This window comes from Telmatherina bonti, assembly GCF_933228915.1.
Source record: "Telmatherina bonti genome assembly, chromosome: 16".
In the NCBI taxonomy this organism is placed as follows: Eukaryota; Metazoa; Chordata; class Actinopteri; order Atheriniformes; family Telmatherinidae; genus Telmatherina; species Telmatherina bonti.
Window position 1 is genome coordinate 28,305,918 of NC_136614.1, and position 23,690 is coordinate 28,329,607.

At 37.7% G+C, this 23,690-nt stretch overlaps 3 protein-coding genes across 3 annotated transcripts; all 3 read right to left on the reverse strand.

Moving 5' to 3' along the window:
* Positions 1–744: 744 nt before the first annotated feature.
* On the reverse strand, positions 745–7,003 carry LOC306767841 (cholesterol 24-hydroxylase-like; the record flags this gene model as incomplete). Its single annotated transcript, XM_079255975.1, has 15 exons — positions 745–894; positions 969–1,035; positions 1,121–1,209; positions 1,367–1,477; positions 3,523–3,607; positions 3,692–3,764; positions 4,369–4,434; positions 4,636–4,798; positions 4,881–4,991; positions 5,531–5,669; positions 5,839–5,925; positions 6,115–6,188; positions 6,529–6,610; positions 6,699–6,776; positions 6,864–7,003. The coding sequence occupies 15 exons, from the start codon at positions 7,001–7,003 to the stop codon at positions 745–747; spliced, it is 1,515 nt and encodes a 504-aa protein (XP_079112101.1).
* A 2,843-nt stretch (positions 7,004–9,846) lies between these two features.
* On the reverse strand, positions 9,847–15,254 carry LOC306767224 (cholesterol 24-hydroxylase-like; the record flags this gene model as incomplete). Its single annotated transcript, XM_079255148.1, has 15 exons — positions 9,847–9,996; positions 10,081–10,147; positions 10,283–10,371; positions 10,541–10,651; positions 10,793–10,877; positions 10,962–11,034; positions 11,779–11,844; positions 12,099–12,261; positions 12,344–12,454; positions 12,595–12,733; positions 12,881–12,967; positions 13,700–13,773; positions 13,929–14,010; positions 14,957–15,034; positions 15,106–15,254. The coding sequence occupies 15 exons, from the start codon at positions 15,252–15,254 to the stop codon at positions 9,847–9,849; spliced, it is 1,524 nt and encodes a 507-aa protein (XP_079111274.1).
* Positions 15,255–17,203: 1,949 nt separating this feature from the next.
* LOC306767840 (cholesterol 24-hydroxylase-like) lies at positions 17,204–23,103 on the reverse strand. The gene is made up of 15 exons (XM_079255974.1): positions 22,944–23,103; positions 22,782–22,859; positions 22,580–22,661; positions 22,364–22,437; positions 22,098–22,184; positions 21,845–21,983; positions 21,634–21,744; positions 21,388–21,550; positions 21,218–21,283; positions 20,929–21,001; positions 20,761–20,845; positions 20,556–20,666; positions 20,361–20,449; positions 18,175–18,241; positions 17,204–18,090 (listed from the first exon to the last, which is right to left on the reverse strand). The coding sequence occupies exons 1-15, from the start codon at positions 23,087–23,089 to the stop codon at positions 17,941–17,943; spliced, it is 1,521 nt and encodes a 506-aa protein (XP_079112100.1). The 5' UTR covers positions 23,090–23,103; the 3' UTR covers positions 17,204–17,940.
* Positions 23,104–23,690: the final 587 nt, after the last annotated feature.

Sequence of the window (23,690 nt, forward strand, 5' to 3'; positions counted from 1 at the left end):
TAGTGTTGTGTGAATTATCTTTGCATAATATTTATGTGTAGACCATATACAATAGAAAGTTATTATAAGTCACATATTCAGCTGCAATTTATTTTAATTTAAACAGCAAAATGACATTCAGTGGTAATATATTCGCTTTATAACAAGTTCAAAATTGATTAAAAATTAAGAATTTACTATATAAAACAGCGTTTTTTCCATTAAAGGAGAGTATGTAAAATTTCAAGGCGATTCTTTCCACCACCAGGTGGCAAACACCAGGTCTTGAACAAAACTACAAAACTGCTACCTCCACAAACGACCACAGGTTGGCAGTAATGAGCAAAACTCACCCCTCACCCCTCTTCCTTGCCAGCTCCAATAAGGGCAGGAATCGCTTGTGAGCTGTAGCTCAGAGCCGCTCTGCAATAAATGGGCTTATACTCCCCCTACTGGTGGAAAAAAAAGTACTTGTTCTTCTACTGGTCAGAAAACATTCAAGAAGGGTCTTTGTCATTAATTAAATTTGTAATTTAATAACGCATCAAATATAGACAGACTGGAACCTACATGTTTAAAAAACTATCTAATTATGATTGTAGTTATTTTTTTAGTTAATTTATTTTGAAAATATTGAAAATCTTACATACTCTACCTTTAAGGGTTGGGAAGCAGAAACATTTTTACTTTTACTTGAGGCAGGAATAAAGTCAGCTAGTTTATGGACCAATATGTTTTATCTTTAAATGTGAATGCTTTAAACCCTTAGTTTGTGTAATTCCTGTGTTTGACAGTGCAAACAACTCCACTCTTTGGTCTCAGTGTCCCAGTGTCCAGGATGTCAAAGGTCTCGCCGGGGACGAGGGTGAAATCAAACCTCTGCAGCAGCTTGGCCATCACCACTTTGGCCTCCATCTGAAATCAAACCACGACCTACTAAGCTGAACTTGTGTTGTGGCTTTATGTGTTGATTATTATGTCCCACATACCTGAGCAAAGTTCTGTCCCAGACATGAACGTGGGCCGAGGGCAAAGGGGTAGTAGCAGTAATAAGGCCTTGATGAAAAAAGCAGATAAGAGACGGTGGTTTTATTTCCTTTATTTGCCACCGTACTGCCAGGTCTGACATGTCTTTACTTACTTGGGAGCATCTGGGTGAAATCTGTCTGGATCAAATGTTAGTGGATCCTTGAAGAATTTCTCCATCCTCCCAGTGACATAAGAGCTAAACTAAATATCAGAATAACTTCTGTCACTTTAAGAGCATGTGGTATTTTCACGTATGTTAAAAATCTTGTTCTGTCACATCTATGTATCAGGCATACATTTAGGTCAGACACCTGTTTTCTGCCTTAAAGCTTCAACTCACACTCAGACAAATACTCACAATAGAAGTGACTCCCCCAGGTATGCGGATGCCAGCAATGACAATGTCTTCTGTGATATCACGGGACGTTCCTGGAGCTGTCGGGTAGAGCCTCAGAGTCTCTTTTAGCACCTGGAAGAGGGTCAGAGCATGAAGTTCACACACTGCAACAGTCATTCAATAAGAGAACAAACATATCATTGGATAAATGTTGCAGAAGAAGCAGGTGAATTATCCTGGTTTAGCAGGTCCAAGTTCAACCACATTTACTACAACCCCAGTCCCCAAAAACAGTAAAAACACCTACACAATAAAACGACAAACTCAGTAAAAACAAATGCATAAGACTAGAGTAAGAAATAAATATATATACAATAAATATAATGTTAAGCTCCACTATGTTCAAAAGCCAGTGTGAAGAAGGGGGTCTTGAGTAAGAACTTAAGACCAGAAGCAGACTGGGCAACTTCAATGTAAAGCTGGGCGATTAATCGGATTTTAATCTCAGTTACAATCTGGGTTTTCAACAATCATAAAAATAAAAGGGTGCGATTATTTTTTTCTCTTTGCAGTTTCCTCTCTTGCTGTCTTCAGTTGCTAATCGAGCGTCTCTGGCATTGCAGCGCTGTGCTGTAAACTCCTCCCACAGCCGCTTTGCTTTCATTCAGACACTGTTGCCAACTTGGCGACTTTCTCGCTAAATCTGGCGACTTTTATTGTTAAAAGCGACAAATCTAGCAACTTTTACTGGAGTTATTGGAGACGTTTCTGATGTATTGACGACTGACTTGAAGGCACATATTGTTCTGCAGTTACTGTAAGGAACGAGCAGCGGGAGCCTCTCCCGTCCTAAAGCACTCCCAGGCGGCCAGTCTCAGTCAGCTCCGGCTGCAGGTCCATGTAGAATAACTGCAGTAGGTTGTGGAAGTTCACAACAACATAGTTGATGCCATTGTCATTGAGAACTGGCTGCAATATTTTCGTATACATAGCTCGGTGAGTTAAACACTGTAATATCCTTCTGTTATGGGGTGTCACCATAGCAACGTGTTCATCAGGTGGTTCAGATCAGCTGTCTTTTAACAGGTGAATGAGAGAAACGCGTTGTAGCCTGACAGCGGTTGTTTGGCATAAAACGTACATCGAAGCCAACATAAAATAGTTTTTATATAAGCAATAAAAGCGGACTAAACAACTCAGAACCATTCATTAGACGGTTATAATGCGCGACACAGAGTTGAAAACACCACGACGCGCAGCATTGTTTAAAAATACTGGATAATTGCTTTAAATAATCGACATCTCCTGCGATGGACTGGCGAGCTGTCCAGGGTGTACCCTGCCTGTCGCCCAAAGCCGGCTGGGATAGGCTCCAGCTTCCCCGCGACCCTGAATTGGAATAAGCGGTTCGGAAAATGAATGAATGAATGAATAATCGACATCTCAATTTCAGCCAAAATGATCGAGATTATGATTTTTGTCATAATCGAGCAGCCCTACTACAATGCGGAATGGCAAATTGTTCCACAACTTTGGAGAAGCAACCAATAAAGCTCTTTCGATCCCGGATTTGAGCCCGGAAGAAGGGACCTTCAGAGGAGCTGAGTGGAAGACCTTAAAACTCTGACTGGAGCATGCTGGTGCAGTAGCTCAGACAGAACCAAACCGTTCCAGGCTTTAAAAACAAGTAATAAAACTTTGTGCGGACTCCTAAAACTAACACGAACCCGGTGTGAAGAGGAGCAATGTGATCATGTTGTCTCCTCCCTGTAAGCAAGCGAGCAGCAGCTTTCTGAGCCAGCTGCACTTAGTGCACAGCTGACTGGTCAAGGCCATAAGTGTCTCACCAGGACACGATGAGCAGGGAGAAGACCTTTTCCTAAGTCCTGCATAGGAAGGACATCAACCTCTTTCAAAGGAAGGAAAAAACTTTTTACTACTGAGCTGACTTGCTTGATGGAAGTAAAAACAATCATCAATATAAATGACATGGAATTAAAAGTATAAAGTATTCAGACCGACACTTCACCATCCAGATGCTCAGAACGTCCAAAGACCACAAACTCAGTTTTCTCTTCATTTAAAGGGAGAAAGTTTCATTCTATCCATGCTTTGAAACCTTTCAGGCGACTGTGCATGTTTTTTATAAGAATGGCTGACCTAACAAGGCCACGTACCTGTGAGAGGTAAACCAGTTTACCAAGGTCGTCATAGCTTATGTCTGGTTTCATCCCAATAACATCATCCACCTCTTTCTTCGCTCTGAGAGAGAAAAAGCCTACATGAGAAACCACCATTCAGCAGCTGTATTATAAGCCTATCTTGTAATGCATTGATGGTTCTTACTTCTTCAAGATTTCAGGATGTCTTCCAAGCTCCATGACACAGAAAGCCAGCTGATTGGCCGTTGTTTCTTGTCCTGAAAAGGTTCCGTTTGTACCAAAGTGGAATTAGAGCATCACATTCAAATGAAGCAACATACAACTCACACTGAAGTGTCTTCACTGAGCAAAAGAAGTGGTTTCCAACACCTTGTTGAATCTACGTCAAAGAGAATTTAGGCAGTTCTGGAGGTAAACATCCTCCAACCCAGTTACCAGCAAGGTGGACTCAGTAACGTTGCAGGTGGGGTGTGTATATTATTTCGGTGCATAACTTTTCAGTTGTTTTTTCTTCTTTTTTTAAGAACATCCTTTGAAAAACATTGATTTAAATTCATGTTGTAAAGCAACAAATAACCAAAGCCTAGAGTGAGGTGACACATTACCAAGATATGCAAGTCCATGTCCAGCTTGAGGACACCAATCCTGAAGGTTTTCAATGTATTCCTGCTCCAACATACCTGACTCAAATGAATGAGTCAAAGAGTCATTGTGCAGAACTCCATAAGCTGTTAGATCCATTTCATTTGAGTCAGGTGTGTTGGAGCAGGGAAACATAAAAAACCTGCATAATTGTGGCCCTTGAGGGCCAACTTTGGACAACCTATTGTATGTAAATAAATAAAGAAACATGAAGCTTACCAGCAATGAAGAATGTAACAAAATTGTCCAACATAAACTCTTCATCTTCCTCAGTCATGTTTTCCTCTTAATAGAAGAAAAATTACATATTAGACATTTAAATCTCTGAAACCAGAAGCTAGTGTGCAAAACAAATGCACAGACCACATTACAGCTGTGGGACCCCTACATACGGAATCTGTTTACTAAAAAATACCATTAAAAACATACATGAAGAGTTAGTGAGATTAATTCAATTCTCCTCCACTCCTTTCTGATAATAATAACCTGCAGCTGCGGTTTTGATGATCATTGTGAGGATGTCTTTGGGAACGTCTTCACCGTTCTGCATGGCCAGCTTTCTTTTTTGGATCCACTGAGCTCCAGTTGTACGCAGCAGGCGAGCTGCTGCCTTCACTTCGTTAACATAACCTCTGTTTTTTGGGTTGAACTGGAATTACAAATTAAAAATGTCACATCGCTGTTGACAAGGTTGAAATATGCACAATGCGAATGAAAGAAACCAGAAATACCTCAAAGAAAAAGTCTCTAATATAGAACACCATCCCTTTAAGGCACGTCTCAACAGCCTTAGGGAAAGGTGAGCTCTTGTTCAGGAGGTCTAAATCCACACCGAAAGCAACCTATAAAAACAAGTACACTATGATGGTTACTTGGGATGTGACAATTTGCATTTGTGCCGATTTGATTTGATTCCGATTTTTTGTGTGCAAATTCGATTTAAATTGCGATTCTCACAATTCTTCATTATTGCTGATTTTTGTATTTTAAAAACAAAACAAAATGTATAAAACCTTTTTTTTTTTGCTCGTCACTTTTCTTGATTTCAATTAGGAAAAAAACAACACAGTAACCAGACCATCATTCTGCTGCTATAATGCCCAGGAAGAAAAGTAAAAAGATCAATAAAAACAATAAAAATGACAAAAGTTTTATCATGGATTATTTTTATGTATTTGAAAAAAAACTTCTTTTTTTTTAAACAAAAAAATTTTATTTTAAAATTGTGAAGCAAAAAAAATCCCAATTTTCAATTTTTCGATTCAATTTTCCCACCTCTAACGGTTACTAACATGTTACAGCATAGTCAGAAATGCTTTTACAATAAAGGAACAGGTGTTAGATCACAGCCACTATGGTGGATGCTGGAAAAATGACTTACCTTGGCAATAACATCCATTGTAACACAGTTAAGAAGATGCAGCATTTTTGCCTGAACATTGTTATCAACAATCTCTCCAAGTTTGTCCATCAATTTATCTGCTCTCTCATTGAAGGTTCCCATGAGACCTCTGAGATACCTGGAAGGAATGATCATTTTAGAAAAGTGACACCATATACCAGCAAAACCTCAAAATTCAAAACAGAAAAACGTTTCTTAAAAATCTAAACTAGAGCTACAATAATTTAAAATGGAATATCTCACAAAAAAGCAAACAAAGAAACCAACCAAAAGACTGAATCACTTACAAGGTGCTGAATGCAGGGTCCATGATCCTCCGCTGTTTGTACCACAGCTCATGATCCTGTGCTGTCACAAGGCCATTGCCAAGGAATCTGAAAAAGATGACAGATCGATACATACTTTCATAAGGGTTGTAAAAGAAAACATAATTTAAACTCAATGTGAAATTGCATAATTGGATTCACTGTCTTGTCAGATTAGTTAACATTTTTATAACAGGAGCAGTCTGACAACGTGATTAATTGTCATTACATTATTTAATCTGATGATATGATAACTACCTTTTACCAAACAGGTAAAAAAGTCTCTTGTAGACCATTTTATCCTTGGGGTACTTTGGGGACATCAAGATTTCCTGAAACCGGAACCATTAAAACACTGAATAAGGTGCATAGTATATGGTTAAGATGGCTGCTCTACTGTTTACTGTACAGTCAGACCTAAAATTAGTTGGAAAGTTACAAAATTTCTATTATTTGGTCTCAGGGTGCCAGGACATTGGATGTAAAATAAACAACTGAGATGCAAAGTTTAGACTTGAATGTTTAATACTGGGGTTGAGCAGCGAATATGAAATATTTTTGAATAGCAACTTATATTTTTACCAAAATACACTTTATTTTGATGTATAATCGTACTATATATACAAACGTTCGCATTGTTAGTATTGTTATACTTGTACAGCATGTGTTTACCTTCGTTGCTTCCGGACAGAAAACACACACACTAACATAATGCAGAGCGTTTATCCTGTAGACAGGTCCGTAAGTCTCGGTCCTGTAAACAATGTGTCCATTTGGTTAGTTTGAACTGCAAATAAAACGTGTAACATATCGGATAAGTCCGTATTTATCGCCTAACTTACCACTCCAGGAATTTGTCGTGAACGACTTCGTCATTTTTCATTGCACTCAAAAACGTTGCAGCATGTCCCAGGAAGAAACTGGGGGAGGAAAGCGGAGTGTCGCGGGGGGGGGCTTCGTTATTTAGGACAGTCATTTTACAGTAAACAATAACCATAGTGTCTTACCTTTCTCTCGGTGGTCCGGGTATGTGGTCATATTTCATATGAATGTACTTTATGTACAAGCAGTAGCAGAGAAAAGCAGCGACAAGAAGAATTACAAGTGCTTTAGCGCACAAACTCAAAAGTGCAAAGAATACGGCCATTTTGATGAAAGTATGACCGGTGGACGCTTACGTGAAATACCCACTTCCTAATGAATGCACAAAACAATTCCCAGTTTGTGCCTCTTGTCAGGGGCGGGTCGACATGTTTTATAGGTGAAAGGTAAGGGCACCAACGTATAAGGGTGGGATATGGACTATATATACAGTTGTGCTCATATTTATTCATACCGTTTCATTAAAGAAGGAAAAAAACAGCTGCCTGTAAAATCAGCTGAAATTGACTAAAGTAATAATGAATAAAAAATTTATGAAAACCATTACATTATTTTCTAATTCTGGTTCAATAGAAATATTTTCTTTAAAAAGGAAACACATAAGATAATTTATTACATATCACATCAGTCATAAACTTATATTATGTTGAGCGATCCTTTAAAGGTAGAGTATGTAAGATTTTCAAATTTTTCAAAATAAATGACCTAAAAAAAAATAACAACAATCATAATTAGACAGTTTTTTTTAAAACATGTAGGTTCCATTCTGTCCATATTTGATGTGTTATTAAATTACAAGTTTAATTAATGACAAAGACCCGTCTTAAATGTTTGCCTACCAGTAAAAAAAAAATTAGTGTCACTTGACATTAATTAAACTTGTAATTTCATAACACATCAAATATGGGCAGAATGGAACCTACATGTTTAAAATAAAAACTAATTATGACCGTAGTTATTTTTTTAGTTAATTTATTTTGAAAATATTGAAAATCTTACATACTCCACCTTTAATGTTTTCGCTACAGTCAGGTGTTTTCTGTTCCTCTCAGTCAGACTTCTGCACCTGTTGACAGGTATTTTGTCCCACTGTTCAACAGAAAAGTGCTATAATTTGTCCAGGACCAATTTATTTGTTTGTTTGTTTGTTTTCTTTCTTCAACTTAATTAAATGAAAAAACAGTGTTGTATATTACTAAATTAGATTTGTGCACATTTTTAGTTATTGTTTCTCTTTTAAGTCTCCAGTTATTGATATTGACTGTTGTAAATTCAGCCTTTTCTTTAATAAAAGGGCATATATATATATACATATATATATATATATATATATATGTATATATATATATATATATATATTTACATATATACATATGAGCACAAATATAGATAGAGATAGATAGATAGAATCAACTTTATTTTCTTGATATATGTTCAGCACAAAATCTTGCAGTATCGAACATCACCACCCGAGCGTTTGTAGGATTTGTTCTTATTTAGAAGAAAATCCACTATTTGAAGATTTTCTCAAATGCCGACATTTTCATAAAAGGTTCGTAAGCAGGACTTACGAACCTATTTTGTTTGTAAGAATGGTTCGTTCTTTCGGTCACCACCCTCATGGTCATAGGGTCGTGACCAAATGAACGAGATCTCATATACAGGCAGCTGAAATGAGTTTCCTCCGCAGGGTGGCTGGGCTCTTCCTCAGAGATAGGGTAAGGAGCTTGGTCATCTGGGAGGGGCTCAGAGTAGAGCCACCGCATCAAGAGGAACCAGTTGAGGTGGCTCGGGCATCTGGTCAGGATGCCTCCTGGACGCCTCCCTGGTGAGGTGTTCCAGGCACGTCCCTCTGGGAGGAGACCCGGGGGAAGACCCAGGACACGCTGGAGGGATTATATCTCTCGGCTGGCCTGGGAACGCCTCGGGATCCCCCCCGCAGAGTTGGCAAATGTGGCAGGGGAGAGGGAAGTCTGGCCTTCCCTGCTTAGGCTGCTGCCCCCGCGACCCGACGCCGGATAAGCGGCAGAAGATGGATGGATGGTTCGTGAATATGCCTAATATAATGACCACTACTGCTTCATTTGAACAAACTAAAAACAAGACACGTCAAACAAAATGCAAAACCTTCCATCATGGCTCACTGTGCACATCAAACAGCCAATGCAAGGTACAGATGAAAATGTGAAATAATGTTAAATATTTGTAAATTCATGTTTTATGTGAAACATATGTGAGAAACATCACAACTAGAATGATTCACACAATTTCTGCCACAAAAGTGTGGATCAGATATTTTCCCTCATATCATGTAGATCTGATATAAGAACTCATATTTTACACTACTGTAATAAGCTTAAACATGTCAGGTGCATTAAGTTAGGGTTGCTGATAATGGATTTCACATGATGTCAATATTCCTCACACACCCCAAGATGAGGGAGAGAATCAGGCAGCAGGTGGATGAAGAATGTGATTAAGTCTTTAAAATTTACAGGGTATGTTTGAGCAACAATAAGACTTCTTTGAGACTTTGTTAGTTTATCATCTTTTAACATAAAATGAAAAAAGTTACCATAATCCCTTAAATATTAACAGCAGTCTTAAACTACAACCAGATTCATCACTTGGTAAGGAAAAGCAAATAAACACCTGAAATCACTCAGTATCACTCATTCTTTAGATAAGTAGATCTAAAAGCATCATGTTTAAACTCTCCATGAGGTTCAAAATAAAGTAGTCCCGTTTCAAAATGAAGAAAAACAGAAATAAAACACAGCACAAGAGACTATATGACATAAATATGTCAGAAATCACACAGCTGCAGTTCATTATATTTGCAAGAAAACAGATAGTAGTTACATAGTAGTGTTATTACATTTTCAAGGCTGACATCAAATTAAGTAATGCTATTTTCAAGTTGAAATGATGGTATTAATAAAAACATACAGTTCACATTATATTTGTTGTGTGTTCATTAATAACAATCTAGCAACATTTGTTCTTTCACTTTGAAAGTGTTGAAATTGGCTAATTTATACTGATCCATAATTTAGCTGATTTACACTTGTAGTGATTTATACAAATGTTTATGTGCTTTAAAACCTTTTAGTTTGTGTAATTCCTGTGTGTGATAGAGCAAACAACTCCACTCTTTGGTCTCAGCGTCCCAGTGTCCAGGATATCAAAGGTCTCTCCGGGGGCGAGGCTGAAATCGAACCTCTGCAGCAGCTTGGCCATCACCACTTTGGCCTCCATCTGAAATCAAACCACGACGTGCAGAGCTCAGTGAGTCTTTGTATGCTCTGTGTGTCTGTGTCCAAATAATTATATCCAACCTACCTGAGCAAAGTTTTTTCCCAGGCATGAACGCGGACCGAGGGCAAAGGGGTAGTAGCAGTAATAAGGCCTTGAAAAAAAAGCAAACAAAAAAAACAAAAGAAAACATAAAAACTTCTATTTCTCTATGTGGTACCGTAACACCAGATCTGACATGTCAGAATGAAAATAAAATCTGTCCTGGTGAAGATTATATTTCACTTACTTGGGAGCATCTGGGTGAAATCTGTCTGGATCAAACGTTAGTGGGTCCCTGAAGAATTTCTCCATCCTCCCAGTCACATAAGAGCTGAACTAAATATCAACATAAGTTATGTCACTTTGAGAGCAGGTAAAATTTTCACATATTTTATAGCTAATGTATAAAAAGGTTTTGCTTTGTCTCTATATTAACATTCCAGTCATACACATTACACAGACACCTGATACTTGTCCTCAACACACACCAAGGCATTATACTCACAAAACAGGTGACTCCCCCAGGAACGCGGATACCATCAAGGACCATGCTTTCTGGAATATAACGGGACGTTCCTGGAGCTGTCGGGTAGATCCTCAGAGTCTCTTTTAATACCTAGAAGAGGGTTAAAACACTAAATTTGCGCTTTGCAATAAGAGAACAAACATACCATTGAATAAATGTTAAAGCAGGTGAACAATCCTGGTTTAGCATGTTTGTAGTAAAAAGAATGGCCGCCTTAACAAAACCACATACCTGCGAGAGGTAAACCAGTTTACCAAGGTCATCATAGCTAATGTCCTGTTTCATCCCAATAACATCATCCACCTCTTTTTTCGCTCTGAGAGAGAAAAAGCCTACATGAGAAACCACCATTCAGCAGCTGTATTATAAGTCTATCACGCAATGCATTGATGGTTCTTACTTCTCCAGGATGTCAGGATGTCTTCCAAGCTCCATGACACAAAAAGCCAGCTGATTGGCCGTTGTTTCTTGCCCTGAAATGGTGCAGTTTTACCAAAGCTCAATTAGAGCATCACATTCAAATGAAGCAACATCTCACATTTAGGTTAGTGTTCATTAAAATGACTAATATAAATAGGCTTTTTGCAAATTTTTCTTTTAAAACCAATAGTCCATTTCTAGTGTGATGTTACTGGTTTTGAAAGGCCAGAAACTATTTTGTTTTCTGTTTGAAGAAATTTTGACTTTCTCCACAACCTTCTACGTAGAGTTTAAAGTGCAACTATTACTAGGATTTCTAAATAGATTGTAAATACATTGTAATTTAATACTTATTCTAACATATTTAATTCCATGCTAATGTGTGTAATTATATATTATACCTACTCTGTCTCATTATATCCTGTACATATGTATTTACAATAATGTACTGAACTTTATAGCTCCACAGTTGCTTATTTAGCTTAACTTGCTGAACTGAATTTTTTGCTGAAATGAATTCTTTTGGAGCGTTTTTTATTTGACATCACCTGTTTGCTACTGCTTACTGTATCTGTACTGTTGCAACAATGCAATTTCCCCATTCAGGGTCAAAATAGGTTTCTGGTTTATTATTCCTAAAGCAAAGTTTTAGGAACAAAACTTTGTTCCAAACTTTAAAGGTTGAACACTCGATGAGCCCAACAAAGTCAGTGTGTCTAACAAATGTCTAGAGGGAGGTGATACATAATCAAGATATTGCAAGTCTATGTAGATAGAGGCAGAAACATTAGGCTTACCTGCAATGAAAAATGTGACAAAATTGTCCAACATAAACTCTTCATCTTCTTCCGTCATGTTTTCCTCTACTCGAACAAGAAAATATTCAAGTTAAACATTTAAACCACTAAAACTAAAAACAAGTCAAAGTAATCCACATTTATTATGCAAAGAGGCGAAAATAAATGCACCAACCACATTACAAGTGTATGACACCCCTACATACTGAATCTGTTTACTAACAATAAACAATATAAACCTAAATTAACACTGAATTCAAGTAATTTTACATCATACATAAATATTGTTTTATAATTATCTCCTTTCTGATAATAATAACCTGCAGCTGCGGTTTTGATGATCATTGTGAGGATGTCTTTGGGAACGTCTTCACCGTTCTGCATGGCCAGCTTTCTTTTTTGGATCCACTGAGCTCCAGTTGTACGCAGCAGGCGAGCTGCTGCCTTCACTTCGTTAACATAACCTCTGTTTTTTGGGTTGAACTGGAATTACAAATTAAAAATGTCACATCGCTGTCGACAAGGTTGAAATATGCACAATGCGAATGAAAGAAAGCAGCGATACCTGAAAGAAAATATCTCTAACGTAGAACACCATCCCTTTCAGACACGTCTCAACAGCCTTAGGAAAAGGTGAGCTCTTGTTCAGGAGGTCTAAATCCACACCGAAAGCAACCTGAAAGTTATTATAGAAAAAGTACAAATTCATAAATAATTACTAACAAGCCAGAGCATGATTAGAAATCCTGTGTGTTCATCCAAATATAAAGGTTTTGAATCAAAGCTACTATGGTGGAAGCTGGAAAACTGACTTACCTTGGAAATAACATCCATCGTCACACAGTTAAGAAGATGAAGCATGTTTGCCTGAACATTGTTATCAGCAATCTCTCCAAGTTTGTCCATCAGTTTATCTGCTCTCTCATTGAAGGTTCCCATGAGACCTCTGAGATACCTGGAAGGAATGATCATTTCGGACAAAGTGACACCATATACCAGCAAAGACACAGAGAATAATCAGTAAAGCTTCCCAAACACTCCAAATTACAGCTACAATTATTTAAAACATATCTTACAAAAAGTAAATTAAAAAAAAACTTACAAACTGCTAAATGCAGGGTCCATGATCCTCCGTTGTTTGTACCACAGCTCATGATCCTGTGCTGTTACAAGGCCATTGCCAAAGAATCTAGAAAGGTGGAAGGTGGATAAATACTCTAAAGGGTTGGATTTCATCTGAGTCAGAAAGGGCTTCCTTATAGCCCAAACTGTAGTCGCATATTCAGATTCATTATCTTACAAGGGCAAGTTGGGAATTCTAAAAATAATACTTATTTTTCTTTATCATCGCCCAATCTGACATCAAAAGTTGGGTAAATTGATCCAAATATCGATAGTATCAATACCAAGTATTATCAGAATTGCCCGATAATGACAGATATTTTTCTTGCAAAGAATTTTTTGGGGAAAAAATCCCATAAATATGAACACGAACCAAACCAATAGTGGGTTGTGTTTTTGATTTTAATATTCTCAAACAATTGTGTGACATAAAAGGGAATACCAGGGTTATTTTATCATTTTGTTAAACTGATAATGTTCTTGTTTTATATTGGTTACAGACAAAATGAAAAAAAAAGGCTTTAATGAAAATTTCTTTAAATAAAAGGAATGTTTGACAAAAATCATTGTACTATGTTTTATTGTCATCAAAATCATGATCCATAATTAAAGGCAAAGTACAAAATGTTTATAAAAATTTCAAGCAAAAAGTGTCATTATAGACGGCACTTGCTCTGTAATTAACTTGGTGTCAGATGGACACAAAAATGGCCAGTATCGCCAAGCTCTACTGACAACATGGTTGATTATCACTCAGGTACAGTTAAGTTATAACAAGGTCTAACAATCTGATACCCACCTTTCACCAAACAGGTAAAATAGTTTCTTGTAGACCTGTTTATCCTTGGGGTACTTTGGTGACATCAAGATTTCCTGCAACCAGAACCATTTAAACACTTAATTATCATGTTAAGGTTTGATGCTTCTTATATATTTCAACCACATCTCCAGCGTCCAGCGTCTGTACAGTCCATGCATATGAATGTGTGCACTTTTGCTCTGGTAAAGCTTGTGCAACAGGTGCTTACTTTTGTTGCCTCTGGACAGGAAACGCACAGACTAACATAATGCAGAATGTTTACTCTGTAAACCGGCCCATAAATCTCGGCCCTGTAAAAAAAAAAAAAAAAAAAAAAAGGTAATTTGGTTTGCATGGACTGAACATAATGTTACAAATGAGATAAGTTAGCTCTGACTGGGTAAAGAAATTAAAATGAATGGTACAATGTTTGATATGTACAGATTAATGATCATGGAAGTGCTCCAGGTGTTATTACATATTCTATCCACGTTCTACTCATCGGGACGTGCTGCTTGTCTTCTGTGCATGCCGACAACACGAAACCATCATGGCTATGTGAGTTAAGCACACGCCCCTTGTCAAAATAACCTGTTTGAACAGCTGGAACTACTTTTTGTTGCAATGGTTTCATCACCTGGAGCTGTAACACATTCTGATGGGTTTTTACTGCCGAGACATCCTTTATTAATTTATTGAAAGTTTTATTTATGAACTACAGTGAAGTTATTTCTTAAGACCGCACATGTAGGGTACTTCGGTTCAATTAAAGCTCATCAACCCACAAATATGTGGATGTTGAACTATTTATGGTCATACAAAACTGTAAACTTTTTGAAAATACGTGTGGTTGTCTGTTGTGAGAGGGTAGCACACAGATCATCAGCTAAACCTAGACATTAAGCCTGCGATGGCAAGTTTCGCTGGGGTTGTTCCTCCCAATTTCACTGCGGCGGTCTTCACTATCGGGTGGATAGTTAGGGACCGTCAACAAATAAACTGCAGAATTTAAACAAAAAAAAAATCTCAGCCACGTGAACTATGAATGTCAAAACTATTTTAAAATATTCCACATTTGTGTGTGAAAGCCGATTTTCATCTCCTTTCATTTATGTGAACTTTTCAATATTTCAAAATTCTATAACTTGATAGTCACATGACCTACACACCTGAAATCACTACCTGATTGCTCCTCTGTCACATGTTGCACAGCCTTGACCTCGGTAACATAGCCTTGTATTTAGCGTCTTAACTTACCACTCCAGAAGTTTGTCGTGAATGGTTTTGTCAGTTTTTGTTGCTCCCAAAAACGTCGGCGCATGTCCGAGCAAGAAACTGAGGAGGAAAACGGAGAGTTGCAGGTGATGTGGTATTTCTGGACATAATCAACAACTCTCTTGCCTTACCTGTCTCTCGGTGGTCCGGGTATGTAGTCATAGTTTACATGGATGTACTTTATATACAAGCAGTAAACGAGGAAAGCTGCGACAAGAAGAAAGAGGATTATTAGAAGCGCGTTAGCGCACAAGCTTAAAAGTGCAAAAAAGACGGGCATGTTGGTCAAAGTAAGCACTGGACGTCAACTGAATACTGGCTTCCCTTTAGCTGAACTGTGTTCAGAGGGGCGGGTCTAGATCTGTTTTAACCCTTGATGCATCATGTCCACCACAGCAGACACCTACTGAAATGCTGTTTTATAGTATATTCATGACTGAGGATGGTACATTTGCAATTTGGCACTTCAGGGGACATTAGGACAGTCACCTAAAACGCATCAGCTCACTACAAATAAACAAATACATTGTATAGTATCAAAATTCATATATAAAAAACAAACACATAAGTTATAAACAGGACAAAAATGATACAAATTCAGTTTTTATAGAATATTTCTGTTTTATAAATATAACAGTGTACACTGTTATATTTATAAAATAATAACTGTTATATAATATAAAAGAATACATATTATTTTATTTAAATGTATATAGAATAGGTAAAATAAATTAACTAAATAAAAAGTCAAACATTAAAAGCAAAGTGTCTCTGTACATGTCTGTAGAAGTAATATACTGTATGTGGAAAAATTATATATATTATAATTAACCCGTCAGAGCTTTTTTTTAATAAAAAGAAAAGAAAAGAAAAGGATGACATCTTGCAAGTGAGAGCCAATTTTGGCTAGAACAGAAGAAATCTGCCAGTGAAGCAAAAATAGTTAAAGCAAAAGCAAACCAGTATATATATATATATATATATATATATATATATATATATATATATATATATATACACAAATATGAATCCCTGGCCAGGATTCCAGCAGATGAGTCCTTGCTTCAGCACATTTGACTCAAATTAATGGGTCATTGTGCAGAACCTGACAAGCAGTTGACTTTATTTGATGTAAATAATGTCTGTTGGAGCAGGAAAACATCTAAGATATGCAAGAAAGTGGCCCTAAGAGCCAGAGTTGGACTTTCCTTTCCAAAGGGGTGATCCTGAGATCAGACTTTATACTGTAAAAACACTGTTACCTAATTAATAAAAGGGAAAACTAGCTTTGAACCCATTCACATATTTTATCTTACAGAAACTTTGGTGAACTTTTTCTTTAGGGTTGCTAAAGAGGGAAATGATGCCTCACCCTGGCTTCTTTTGGCCAGCTTTCCCGGAAAGTTATGGGACAAAATCAGGCAGACAATGCATAAGCAGACATATACCTGGATATTTCCTGTTATCAGAAACATGGATTTCAATGCTTTTTTTTGTTCTGTGAACATTTATGGGAGACTGAGGTAGAAGATTAGAAAACTACCATCTTTTACATTAGTCCAATTTTAATGAACTTGAGCATGATGTCCGATGCACTGATAAAGTTTGGGTTGCAAACATCATGAACATATTTCTCATTTTTCTGCAGGCCTTTCTGGATTAAAGCTATGGTGCATCTGCCTTTCATGTCCTCTCCACCCCAACCAGTCTAAGGTGATGACTGTCCTCCCCTCCCTGGTTCCGCTGGAGGTTTCTCCTTCCTTTTAAATGGGAGATATTTTCCTTTCCACTGTGGCCTTGTGCACGCTCAGGATGGGAGATAAAATCAAAGTCAAGATTAGATGCAATCTGTTGGTTTCCCTTAGCTAGGCTATTTATTATTAATTAGCTCAAATTGATGTGTCTGTAAAGTGCTCAGAAATCACATTGTTGTGAAGTTGTGCTATACAAATGAATTTAAGTTACATTAATAATGAGTGATGTTGTTCGTGTGGTTGATCCACAGAGATGAGGGAAAGAATGAGGTAACAGGAAGATGAGGGGTTTGCTGTAATCTCACAATTTGCTGAGTATTTGAAAAAACCAGAAGACACATTCAGGGTTTAATTAGTTTTAATCATCTTTAAATGTAAAAGGAAAACCTGGCCCCTTATATGTGAACCTCTTATATTAGAAGCAGTTTTCAACTACAAGATGCATCACGTAGTATTTGTAACTTATAACCAAATAGAAAAAAAAAAGGCAAACTTCTATTAGGTAAATATTTAGGCATCAGTTTTTAGTTTAACAGGTGTTAAACTGGCAATCATGATCATAATGACGCAGACGTTGCATTTAAAAAAAAAAAAGGATAAAGAAAACGACTGCTTAGCAGAATGCAAAATATAAAGAGTCAGAAATCACATTTAACTGCAGTTTACTTAAACTGGAATTAAAATAGATATTAAGTAGAAGTTCAAGGCTTATATCAAATGAAAATACATCTTTTTTCAGTTTTAAATGCTAGCATTATTCACATGGCTGGATTATCCAATGGGCATTATGGGCACAAGCCCAGGGGCCCACGCCCACTTGGGGCCAATGAGGGGGCCCACGTAGGGCAAACACCAGGAGTTATGACATGAAATGAAATGTACATAAAAGCCAGATAGTTACACCGCAGTGTCTAGTGTATTTCTACTGGTACCACTGGCTGAGAGATGTTAGAAATGTTGTTTCACAGTGTTTCTTTCAAAGTTCTCACAATGTTGCAGCGAAGAAGGGTTCCCCTGGAATACTCTGGGCCCATGGACCTGTGCACTTTTAATCCGACCCTGATTATTAGGATTTAGTGTTAAAATATCAGTGTTTTGTATCCACTAAGACTATTTTGCACCGTATGTACTTGTATTTAAGGAATAGTGAAATCATCTGGTTAATGGATCAATCTGATTTCTTTTCTTTACATGTTGGAGTGCTTTAAAACCTTAGTGTTTGTGATTCCTGTGTCTGACATTGCAAACAACTCCACTCTTTGGTCTCAGCGTCCCAGTGTCCTGGATGTCAAAAGTCTGTCCAGGGACTAGGGTGAAATCGAACCTCTGCAGCAGCTTGGCCATCACCACTTTGGCCTCCATCTGAAATCAAACCATGACGTACAGAGCTCAGTGAGTGTTTATATGTCTTGTTGAGCAATATACTGATTATTATGTCCAACCCACCTGAGCAAAGTTCTGTCCCAGGCATGAGCGCGGACCAAGGGCAAAGGGGAAGTAGCAGTAATAAGGCCTGAGAGGGATAAGAAATTATGATTTTATTTGTTTTACCTTGCACCAGTTTAGACAAGTCAGACTAAAAGCGACTCTCATGCGGATTTAATCTGACTGAAGAATATTTGAAGATGGTTCTAGCTGAATAATTGACTCAAGCTTGACATAGATCAGGGGTGAGCAAATCTGATCCTCGAGGGCCACAGTCCTGAAAGGGTAGGGAGTTTCCCTGCTGTAACACAACTGTCTTAAATAAATGGCAAATTAGCAGATTAGTACAAACTTTAAAATCAAACTCTGCACCAGTCTGCTAACTAAATCGGTTGTGTGTCAGGTGTGTTGCAGCAGGGAAACTCTAGGACATTTGCAGGACCCCAGCCTTTGAGGACATAGATGGTCCGTAAACCACTATCTCCAAAATTAGCATTTCAGTAAAGTCACCTGCTAATAGACATTTAAGAATGGAATGACAAGATTATGAGTATAATGATTTCACACAGGTAGGTAATCTTTTCTGGAAGCCGGAGAATTAACAAACGTACTGACAGCAACAAGGAAAAACACTGCAAGACACTAATACCAGAACTGGACAGAAAAAGGGAATTTGTTGGGTGAAGCGCTACAGATGTAAGATAATATTGGCATATTGACATTAAAATGCAATACTGGAAATTATCAGTATCGGTTTTGACATTTTTAATATAACTTTTAAACAACAAGCACATATTACATATCAAACTCTTCAGCTACGTCTCCTCTCACCCAAAATGATTTTTTTTTTTCCTTCCTCCAACATGTCATGTTTAGTATTTCTGATATTTCTTGTTTGGCACAACTTGCTCCAAAAATATCACTGTTGGCTGATATTGCTATCGGAAATGAAAAGTTGGACAATATCAATATATATTGGATATCAGTAAAACAGCCAATGCTGAACATCCGTAGTGAACACTGAAGGTTATGATCGGCTTCAGGCGGTATAATTTTCATCTAATTCAGACAATGACCCAACACTATAGAGCATTTTCATCTTCAAGGCAGGATAAGAGAAAGAGATATGATGTATGTTAATATCAACACACAAGGAACTGGTAATTAAATATTAAACGGCGTGTGTTGATGCATCTGAAAATCTTCATATAGATTTCTTCCAAACCAACTGTGGGAAGCTTCACTGTGAAATGGAAATTAGCATCATCATCTCATAGAAACAATAATAATATCTGATTTATTCATTTTAAACTGATCAATGACATTTACATGACAATGGGGTTATGTCCACTTCTTCTGCCTCCTCGTCTGATCTGCCTTTCTTACCTCTCCCCTGGACAACGGTGCATATTAACAGCCTAATCAACCCATGTTCTCTGACTCTCCATAGGTGCACGATCACGTAAAATGGGCAAAATAAACAAGAATCACAATTGTCTGATTCCTGACAGGCTGAACAGAACAGAAGGCTGTTCAAGTATCACACGATACACACACTGTAGGAGGAGATGGTTGAAAATATTTATTATTAAGTGATCCATATCACAAACAAAGCATTCATTTGGTTTAACGTTAAACTTTGGAATGATGAGTTTGTGTTTTTTGCCTACATAAGAACTCCCTTCGCATGACTGATGAGGAGGTGGTGCTTTCGGTGGTGTTGGTCTTTTATCTTGGGGAAGACTACCATAAAAAAGTGAACCACTTTTTTTCATTCTGGAAGTTTCCAGCTGAACCTGAGATTCCTTTGATAAGCTGCAAAACCTCCTCCGTAAGTACAGGCTTCTGTTGGGCTAATCCTACTATCTGCAGTCTCATCTCACTGCCAGATTAAAGATTAATGTTTTGCTTTAGTTGTAGCTCCCAACTTTAGCCAGTTTTGTCAAATCCTTGCTCTAACCCTGCTTTCCTCTGTATCTGTCGATTCCACTTTTAACTCATCACCCAAACTCAAGATCACTGCCTGTTTATCATCTCCTGCCTCGCCTCGTGCCGCACTCCTTGATTTCCAACACACCCGTGACTTCCAACACACAAGCTCTTGACCATCAGTCCCTGATGAATCTAAGAAAAACACTGTGACTGCAGATGTGGATGAATTTCCTGTCTGAGCTAACACAACATGCAGATAATTGTCTTCTACTTACCTGGGAGCATCTGGATGAAATCTGTCTGGATCAAAGGTCATTGGGTCCTTGAAGAATTTTTCCATTCTCCCACAACAATAAGAGCTGAACTGAATGATTTCATAATTTATGTCACTTTCTTTTTTTTTGGTAACAGGTGGTGATCAATAAACATACATGCAATCAGCTTTAAAGGAATACAGGCAAAAAACTCACCATGCAAGTGACTCCCGCAGGTACACGGACACCATCAACAACTATGTCTTTCACAATTTCACGGGATGTGCCAGGAGCTGTTGGGTAGAGTCTCAGAGTCTCTTTAAGTACCTGCCAGAGGGTTAAAACGGGAATTACGACAACTTCTACTAAAATTCTTTATATAAAAGTGCAAGTTTCATGTTTGTATGTTCATAAAAGATACCTGTGAGAGGTAAATCAGTTTGCCAAGGTCATCATAGCTTATCTCTCGTTTCATCCCAATGACATCATCCACTTCTTTCTTCGCTCTGAGAAATAACGCAAATGCTTGAGAAACTGCATCCATCAACTATATGGCACACGTATCATGTGATACATTAATATTCCTTACTTCTCCAGGATTTCAGGATGTCTTCCAAGCTCCATGATGCAAAAAGCCAGCTGATTGGCTGTTGTTTCTTGTCCTAAAAGTGTCATTTGAGCAAAACTGAGTCAGAGGATTGGCTTGAAAGAAAGTGACACACTGGAAACCAAACAGGCGATAGAGATCTTAAAAAGTGAAACGGCTTGCATGGCAAGCTGCTGACAAGTTTGTTGACATTTTATGTAAATTTTACCTTTCACACAGCTCTGCTTTCAAAATGAAGCACAGTATTCCATCAGAAAGCAGAAAAACTCACCTGCAATGAAGAATGTGACAAAATTGTCCAACATAAACTCCTCATCTTCTTCAGCCATGGTTTCTTCTGCAAAAACAAAATGTTTGTCAGCTAATACCTAATATTTAAAGTCTGATCACTGTCTTGTGTTGAGAAATATTTCCAGTCTTATTAGATGGGAACTTTATAACCTGTGGCAGCAGTTTTGATGATCATTGTGAGGATGTCTTTGGGGACATCTTCGCCATTCTGCATGGCAGTTTTTCTATCCTGGATCCACTGAGCGCCTGTTGTACGCAGCAGGCGACATGCTGCCTTCACTTCATTAATAAAGGGTCTGTTCTTTGGATTAAACTGGAATTACAAATTATAAATCTGGTTTTGACACCTCTAGGTTTTGACATGCACACTCCATTTTAATGAAAACACAGTAATACCTGAAATAATTTGTCTCTAATGTGATACACCATCCCCTTCAGGCATATCTCGATGGTTTTAGGGAAAGGTGAGGTATTCGTCATGAGGTCTAAATCCACACCAAAAGCAGCCTGAAAATAATTTTTTAACAAAAACAAAAAAAACGAGTGATTAAATGCATCATTAGGTTGTTAAGACGGTGTTTATGTCATACTGAAAGACTGATCACACCTTAGCAATAACATCAAGAGTCACACAGTTGACAAGGTGCAACATGTTGGCAGGAGATTCATTATCAGAAATCTCTGCAAGCTTATCCATCAACTTATCAGCTCTTTCATTGAAAGTCCCCATTAGACCTCTCAGATACCTAGAAGGAGTGATAGTTTCAGATTGTATAACAGCCTTTAACACACTCCCCGTTGTAGCCAGCTGATATTGAGAAGTTTCCTTCTAACTAAACAGAATACAAAATTGAGCTAACAAGCTGCTGAACGCCGGGTCCATGATCCGTCGCTGCTTGTACCAAAGCTCGTGATCTCGTGCTGTTACAAGACCATTGCCTAAAAACCTGGAAAAAACAAAGAAAAGTTAATATCCTAAAACATAAACGTAAGCAAAGACACTTTCTGATTTATTTCAGCTACATAAACATACAGCTTTGACTGCAAGTTCATAACATCAAACAATGTTAACTTATTTAAAGTATTATTGATTGATTATATATCTTAGGATGGTTTGATAGTTTACCTTTGGCCAAACAAGTTAAAGAGTGCCTTGTGGAGGAATTTATCTTTGAGGTATTTTGGAGACATAAGGACTTCCTGAAATCAGAACCATTAAAAGACTAAAACCATTTAAGTTATGGGGCTTATGGTGTTAAAACACTAGTTTTCATAGAAACTGACTTAAGTTGTTTTCTTTTCCCTCTTTAAAAAGAAATAAATAGATAAATCAAAAGTATACCTTAGTGGTCTCAGGACAGGTCACGCACACAAAAACCTCGTGCAGTAAATTCAGCCTGTAAACTGGTCCGTACATTTCAGCCCTGGAAATGACATGTTCAGTGTTTGAATTGGGCTAACTAAGGTTTGTTGTTGATTGAAAAAGCAAAGGTATACCGTATGGGTGATATATTTTCTTTAACTTAAGTTTTTATTGTAGTTACCACTCCAAAAGTCTGTCGTGAACAACTCCGTCATTTCTCATAGTCTCCAAAAAGGTTGGAGAATGTCCCAAGAGAAAGCTATGGCGAAAAAAAATCACCGAGTCAATGTAACATAAAGCTAAAGTTTTCCATTTTAGCTAATTGGTTAATGTCATATCTTACCTGTCTCTGGGCGGTCCAGGTATATGGTCAAATTTTTTATGAATGTACTTGATATACAAGCAAAACCCGATAAACGCTATAAAAAGAAGAGAGAACAGCAGTAACAGCGCTTTAGCACCAAAAATTAGAACGCAAAAGAATGCCATCACAGCTTGCTCCCGGATCGCAGAGTTGATGCGATCAGTTTGTCTACTACGAGACCTGAATATATCGTACACGGTGTGTTGTTTAAAAACTTATATAACACAGATATGGCAACCTTCGATTTGTAAAAAATATATAGAAAAGTCACAATGATATACGCATTGACGGCTCCATAGCTCAGTGGTTAGAGCACTGGTCTTGTAAACCAGGGGTCGCGAGTTCGATCCTCGCTGGGGCCTTTGATTTATTGTCGAATTTCATTTCTTTTTTCAATTCATGGACTTCGGAACAGTGGAGGGCGCCGCAGCGCCATGACACGTCCAAAAAGGCCCCCTTTGGCAACCTAAAAAATTAAATAAAGTAAAAAGATAAATACATACGGAAAAGTATCCACAATATTACGCCCCCCCCTCGCTGCTTCCCGTTGTTTGATTGACACAAGAGGTGTTGTACTGACAAAAGCACCCCTGCCATTAAACGCACTACCTCGCAATGTGCGCAAACACATCTCACCTGCAGATGGCGTGTGTTCGTAATTTATCAAAAGTCTGCATTATCCTACAGTCTATGGTATTATTTCATGAATAAATATCACATATATAT